Below are 7,700 nucleotides of genomic sequence, written 5' to 3'. Positions count from 1 at the left end.
CGGGAGTAGAAAGCCTCATCTTTCTCCCGCGGAGCCGCTGGTAGTTTCGAACCGCTGACCTTAAGGTTCGCAGCCCGATTCGTAACCACTACTATGGCCTATCATAATATTCCATACATACTTAGAACCAAGCAAAGGGTGGAGTTCCATCTTTAAAAACTAAACAGGCATTTTGGACAACACATTCTTGACAAAGGAACCTGGACAACATTTATCAGACATGGTAGGGAAAGTTCTCACTCTGCATTATAGAAAAGGACAGCCAGATATCAACTGTTACAGAAATGAATTAAGATGGAAAATTTTAACACTGTTTAAACTGTTTTCTTAAAGAGATTTACTGCCAGAGATCTTGAATAGCCTCTTGGTCTGTCATCCGGAAACAATTCTTCACATAATTGATGAATTTGGCTTCCACCTTAGGAAGGGAACCACCTTTTTCTATACTTGCTTGCATGTTTGCTTTAATATCTTCTACAGAACTAGGTCCTTTCGGTGTTGTAGGTGTTTTTTCCTGTTTTTTGAAGGATTCTTGACCTTTTAATCTTGATATTGATGGGTTTGAGTCTTTTCCATTCTGGTTTGATTTTTGTGCATTTTTAGCTGGCGTGTCCCGTATAGATTTCTTGACTGGAACTTTTTCTTCAGTTTCATCATCATCAAAATCATCATTATCATCGTCATCATCTTCCTCTGCAGCAAGCTTTACTTTTTTCTGTGGAACCTTGTTAGCACTTGCAGAGGCAGACCGCTTTCCTGACATACTTAAGAGTTTCACTTCTTCTTCCTCTTTATCATCTGACTCTGCATCTCCCTCCACAGCTACTAAGTGCTGTCCACTAATATGTACAGGCCCTGAGCCACACTTCAACCGTAAGACCACTGGTGGCGTTATTTCAAAGCCGCCAAGGGAGACCATTGGGTGTACAGACATTTTCAAAGTAGCCAGTGTGACTTTAATTGGGCTACCTTCATTTTCATTGCTTCTGCTTCAACAATGTGCAGTTCATCTTTGGCACCAGCTCCTAAGCTGACCGTTCTTAATGATAACTGGTGCTCATTTTCATCATTATCCACCTTAAAGTGATAATCTTTATCGGCTTTTAGTTCACAACCGAAGAGATAGTTTTGGGGCCTCAGAGGGCTCATGTCCATATCCATCGAATCCTCCAGGGGGCGATGGTGCGCACTTAGGTGATAGAGAAGAAGGGCGGAGATAACGGGCGGAGATAACTGGGTTGCTGCTACTGAAAACAGCAGCGCAGGATGGAATCACACCAGGGATAGATTATTTCTTTTATCAAGAAAACCCTTTCTTAACTTTTTACAACAGTGGTATAATACAGTTTGTCCTTTTGTGAGTAACTACTATCACTCAGCAAAATGTTCTCCAGATTCATCTATGTTGAGAGGTGTTTTACAGATACATCAGTTATGCTTCAACCTTGCAACCATTGTGTGTATGTGCCAAAGTTTGTTTAACCATTCTTCTGTTAATGGGCCTTTAGGCTATCTCTTTTTGAGTGTTTGTTGTAGACAGCATATTGACGGATCCTGTTTTCTTATCCATTCTGTCCTCTCTCTTGACCGATGCATTTAGTGGATTTACATTCTGTGTAATTATCTGTTGGTATGAGCTCTGGTAGCGTAGTGGTTACGAATCGGGCTGCGAACCTTAAGGTCAGCGGTTTGAAACTACCAGCCGCTCCGCGGGAGAAAGATGAGGCTTTCACGTAATTTTCTGTACTGAGTTCATTTTGTTTGTGGGTTTCCTTTTCAATTCTGTTGTGTTAATGTTTATTAAATCCTTCTGATTTCCTTTTTTAATTTTAATGTGACGATGTATTTTCTTTGCGGTTGCCCTGTATTTTATTCATTTCCCCCCATTTAAAACTTTTATCTTGAAATTTACTTGACTTCCTTGCCATTGGGAAGTTCTATATCTACACTATTCCCTCTTTTTGCTTTGTAGTTCACTTCATTATAAATTGATATCCCTGGCTTCCTATTTTCAGTCTTGTAGGTTTATTTTATTTTAAATACTTCCGTAACTGGATTGGGAATCATGATGTGGCACTGTAAAATAAGAACTGGACTACAACGTCAGTTTGAACCGCAAGGAAACCCTGTTCAGGGTCATTATGAGTTGGAACCAACTGACAACTCATGTGAATTAAGTTCTGTGTGATGGTCTCATGTATGTTAATTTCAGGTTGTTGTCTGTTCTCAGAGCAGAGAGAGTATCTTTTAGCATTTTTTGTAAAGTTGGTCTACTTCTTACCAACTCCTTTAATCTCTGTTTATCTGGAAATGCCTTAATTTTGCTGCTATATTTGAAGGACAGCTCTGCTGGGCATATGATTATTGATTGGTAATATTTTTCTTTCACAGCTTTGTATATGTGATCCCATTGCCTTGTCAGGCACTTTGTTAAGGAAGTCTTCCTTCCCTCATACATTCTTTTTCTCTCTTGCTGCTGTGGGACAAAGCACTGAACTGCAAGGTCAGCAGTTCAAATTTACCAGTTTCTGCTTGGAAATCCTATATAGGGTCTCTGAGTCAGAAACGACTTGATAGCACACAACAACAGCCCCACTATAGGTCCCCACAACCCTAGTGCTCTCTGTATTGTGGGTTCAACCAACATTTGTTAAATGAAAATGTACAGGTTGTCTTTTCAGAAGTCACAAGATTCTGTGTCTCTCTGCCTGGAATGCCCTCCCCTTCATTCATTTACTGAAGTTTATTTCAACATTTAGGGCTTATTAGATGTCAACACTTTCTTACAGAGCTCAAGGGTCACCTCTTCCAGAGTTCTTCTCCTCCTCAAGTTCATTGTGCACCTACGTCAATCTCTTAGCCCCTAGGCCAAGAGGGTTGCTTGACCATAGGAATCACACCTGATTCATCTGTCTTGCCCTCACCTGGCAATTCCTGCTACCAAGACCAGGCTCAGATAGTATTTTTAGAAGGTACCATCTACCTATGAGATCTACCTCTGGAACACACAGGTACTCTCTGCCACTCACTATTAGGTTTCTAGTTAGTAGAATGGATTGACTGAAAAAAATCCAGTAAGAGACTCTGAAGTACCTGGCTGAGTTGCCAGGAAAATCATTCTCGCTTCAATCTCAGGGGAGAAGCAGAGCAGTACAGATCCTTTAATACCTGGTACCTGTAACTCTGTGCAACTCTGGTGTGGTGCTATAGGATACACACTGGATTGCTAGCCACAAGGCGGGTTCAAACCCACCAGCCAGTCCTCGGAAACCATATACAGGGTCACAGGGTCGCTAGGAGTAGGAACCAACTGGATGGCACATAACCTGTAACTCCAAGTGTCTGAACTAAGTGGGGAATTTACAGTAGGTAAACAACCTGTTGTTAGGTGCCTCTGTGTCTGCTCCGACTCACAATCCCAACAATATGAAACGGTGTCTGGTCTTACAACATCCTCACAATCGTTGATTATAGCCATTGTGTCAATTCATCTTGAGGTTCTCCCTTTTTCTCTGGCCCACTCTAATGTCCTCTTACCCTCCCCACTCCACACCTCAACACACAGCACACAGCATCTACAAGATAGAGCCTTAAAGCTCCAAGCTTGATTACTTTTGTCTTCACCTTTAGCTCTACAATGCATGTCAAATTGTGTGTAGTCATAATTTTTGTTACTTGAGAATGAAGCTGAGTATAGAGTAGCCAGCTCTGCACTATTTAAGAGGACTATGGATAATTAGAAATAATGATTGTAAACTTTCATCTGAACCACAATAAAAAATAAATTTATTAAGAACTATGTAGCAAGCATCACTGTGTGATCATTTTACATATAATAAACCCCATACCTTTCCAACATACAGACTTTATAGCCAGATCCCATTGCATTTCATTCAACAGGGGCCAGTGATCACTAACAGGTTTCAAGCTAGGGAGTGACATAAGATAAAGAGCTTAGATAAATAAACCCCCTCCCCCCAGTACTGTGTCAAGCTTGGCCACCTGGTCTAGCTCAGCCAAGTAGGTAGCCTCCAGAGAGATGCGAGCATCCATGACAGAGAGGAACATTGAGGAGTCCCTGACTGAGCTTTACTTGAGCTTCAACTGTGCTCCATAATATTTCTATCTTCATCTAAGCCTACCCCAACCAAAGAGACTAGCTGGTCAGAAACCAAAATGAAGGGAAGAGGGAAATTGAACTAAAGATTAGGCACAGGAGAACCATCCATCTCCATCTGCTCATTGTTGGTCTGTGGCTCTGGGGATTCAGGTAACCGTATATGAGTCCTTTGGTGTTGTTTGAGATGGTCTGATCTCATGAACTGTCGGCCACACTGGACACATTTATGTGGTCGATATCTGGTATGGATCCGCATATGTCGTCCAAGCTCATCAGAACGGGCAAAGGTCCAGTGACATCCTTCCCAATTGCAACTATAGGGTCTTTCACCTAGAAGGGCAGGTGACACAGAAGAGAGGGGATTAAGTAAAGGAACATCCCAGCATAAGGGTAGGAAAGATCAGAGAAGACCTGAGGTCTGACTTTATGGGCCAGAGTAAATCTGGGGAGTCAAAAGAGAAGACATTAAAAACCCAGCCAGTAGTCAATACAATTAGCAGTGCCTCTCCCCTTCTTCATGGCAAGTTGATGAAACCAGTAAAGCTTGGTTCCAACCTTACACGATGAGAATGAATCACAAATGATCACAGACTAGTGGTCCAGCACAATGGCACTTCACCTCCCACCCCAGTTGCCCGATGTTTCATTCACCTGTGTGTTTCCGCTGGTGACTCACAAGATGGGAACGCTTGGTATAAGTTTTTCCACAGTTTTCAAAATGGCAGATGTAGGGCCTTAAAACTGGGGGTCTCCCCCTGGGTACTTCTTCCTGGGACCTGGAATCCTGTTCTGGCCTCTGTGGAGCAGGTAGAGGCTGTTCAGGCAGGAAGGGGTCTTCCTGAGTATCTGGATGGTTCATAAGAGAGCCCTGGGATCCTAAATCCAGCAATGGTGAAGATACAGATGGGCACATCCCAAGACTTAGGGGATTGCCGGGGGGCAACATCTCAGTCAAAGAGGGGTACTTTGTCTGGGTCCCAGTAGAAGATATACTTGGGGCCAGTAACATTGTATTGGTTAAAGAAGCTGTGTTAGAAGGTATAGTTGGGGGTCCAGAATAAGGTATTGATGGAGCCCTAATGTTGGACATTGGGTTTGCATTGGGAGTAGAGACTGGTGGCCTATTGAAGGGCATCCTTGGATTGCCACTGAAGGTCAAGGGAACCCTTGGAACATTAGGCTCTCCTGAGGGCATCATCTGGGAACCACTCGAAGCCATCGATTCTGACTGGGAGAAAGATACTCCCTGATAGTAAATCATCTGGGAAAGCATAAGAGCTTCTTGGGGACGGTAGTTCACACTATGCTCAGGCATTGACATATTGAACTGTGACCTCGCTTCACCCGCATTCTGCCTGGGTCCCTCAGTAGACACCAAAGGGGTTCTCGTCCGTTCTGTGCTCTGTGGAAAGTGTTGAATGCCTGGTGGGCCATGGTTCCAAGAATTGTACATTCCACTGCTTCCAGGAGATAGGGACATTGACTGATTGGTAACCTTGAAGAGAAAATTAGACATGAAACTGATGTTAGGTCAAATTCCAGTTCTACATGCCTCTGCTTGCCATCAGCAATGCTTTGCTTTTCATACAAAGCAAAAGAGAATATTCTACAACCTACATTTTCAGCAAAACCTACATAAAACTTTCAAATTCTAAACTTATATAGAAAGGAGATCTGGTAGTGTTGTGGTTACCAGTTGGGCTGCTAACCTCAAGGTCAGCAGTTCGAAACTACCAGCCATTCCATGGAAGAAAGATGAGGCTTTCTTCTCCTGTAAAGATTCACAGCCTTGGAAACTATACAGGGTCATTATGTACTGGAACCGATACCACAGCACATACCCACCATCACTACCATAAGCATATAGAAGAAAGGACACCCAAAACCAGCAGGATGGGTACAGGAAATCACAAATATAGGAAGAATGGAGTATTCAGAGGGGTCCCAGCTTTAGTGAAACATATACATTGCTTCATTACAATGACTGCAATCCCCTCCATGTACCATCAGTCAACAGTATTTACCTCTATTTACTTTAACTCTTGCTTTCCTCCCTATGTCTCCTGCTACCCTCCTCTTTTCTCTGCCAATATTGTTTCCTCTGCCAAACAACATTGCCTACGCTGTCACCCATATTAACTTGTTTCAACCGTTGAGCCTGTGAATGATTTTCCCTCCCTCAGCCCACTCTCTAGCTATCACTGACTCTTTATCAAGAAAACCTTTCTTAACTTTTTACAACATTGATCTCATATAATAGTTGTCCTTCCCTTAACACCTTGATCAAAGATTCCATAGAATAATCCTGACCAAAAGAGCAGAAATACAAAACAGAATTTCAGGGGAGAACAAACAAGATGGCGGATCAAGTGGAAGTGCAGTAAAGAGCTCCGCTGGCAACAACACAGGATACCCGACCAAGCAGACTCAGGGGGTGGTTCCAGAACTCTGAACCATATATAAAGTAATATTTAGAAGGTTGGAAGGCTTACAGCTAGGGAAATTTGTGGCAGAAGCAAGAAATACATTGCTTTCTAGTTTGGGACGTTCAGCTGCTCTAGGAGCTGCCATCTTGGGTGAGACCAAGCGGGGAAAGGATCAGAGCGGCCACAGACACCTGGCAGAACCACAGAGATAAAGGTGTGGACAATCTTTTCTTTTGGTATCTGTTCATTGGCCCCTGGCTCTCTGCGCACCTCCATTCCAGTGACTATAAGGGTGCCTGAGCTAGTGGACACCCCAGCCTCACCCTCGGAGGGTTCTATTACGCATGCACACAGATCTCCTCAAAATTTAAAGAGACAATTTCCAATTAAAACCAAACGGCCACAGCCGGCCCTGAACTGTTTCCAACTAGAAAAAAAGGCCTGAACGGGGATTGTGGAGTGGGACGAGCAGACAAAAAAGGTAATAGGCTGAAAATTAAATCCTAAGTTACATCAAAATGACCAACAGTGGCATTCTGAAACTTCTCAAGAAGAAGAGTGAAAAGGGAAGCACATTTCCTGATCACATCTACCTGGAGGCAATCAGAAAGCATAAAAAACACCAAAATACATACCCATCTAAGTATTAAGGCCACAGATAACCACTGAATATGCCCCCAAAATAGAAGCGGATGACCATATCTGCACATGTCCAGAAATGAGATAAAGTGACTGAGGCAAATGAGCTGGAAGGAGACCTACACTCCATACTGGAAGATGGGCAAGCTTTGGAAATTCCAGAGAAGAAATTCAGAAAAATGATTCTAAAATGTATCAAAATACTATACAATGGAGTTGAGAAAAATAAGGAAGAAGTCAGGAAAGTGTTACAGGAACAATCAAATAAGATAGATAAAGCATTGGAAACAATTCCAAACCTACAGAAAGAGGTCCAAACGATTAATAATAGAATATCAGAAATGGACAATACACTGAAAGGACAAAGGAGTAGAATTGAAGAGATAGAATCCAGAACTAGTGAGCTAGAAGATAAATCTCTCAACACTACTAATATAGAAGTACAAATACAAAATAGGATAAAAAAATCTGAAGAAGGCCTAAGATTCATGTTGGCTAACATGAAGAGGAATAAC

General features: G+C 42.5%; 1 protein-coding gene and 1 pseudogene across 1 annotated transcript in view; both read right to left on the bottom strand.

Moving 5' to 3' along the window:
- Positions 1 to 304: 304 nt before the first annotated feature.
- Positions 305 to 3,118, bottom strand: LOC102818847 (annotated as a pseudogene).
- A 1,081-nt stretch (positions 3,119 to 4,199) lies between these two features.
- The window catches only part of KLF17 (Kruppel-like factor 17), an 8,967-nt gene continuing 5,466 nt past the window's right edge, over positions 4,200 to 7,700 (bottom strand). The window contains exons 2-3 of the mRNA XM_006839843.1: positions 4,772 to 5,615; positions 4,200 to 4,450 (exon numbers count right to left, since the gene is read on the bottom strand). Coding sequence (XP_006839906.1) covers positions 4,200 to 4,450; positions 4,772 to 5,615 — 1,095 coding nt within the window. The remainder of the gene's footprint in view (positions 4,451 to 4,771; positions 5,616 to 7,700) is intronic.

The sequence above is a fragment of the Chrysochloris asiatica genome, unplaced genomic scaffold (genome assembly GCF_000296735.1).
Source record: "Chrysochloris asiatica unplaced genomic scaffold, ChrAsi1.0 scaffold00026, whole genome shotgun sequence".
NCBI lineage: Eukaryota > Metazoa > Chordata > Mammalia > Afrosoricida > Chrysochloridae > Chrysochloris > Chrysochloris asiatica.
Note: the sequence above shows the minus strand (reverse complement) of the source record. Positions and strands in the feature narration are given on the sequence as shown.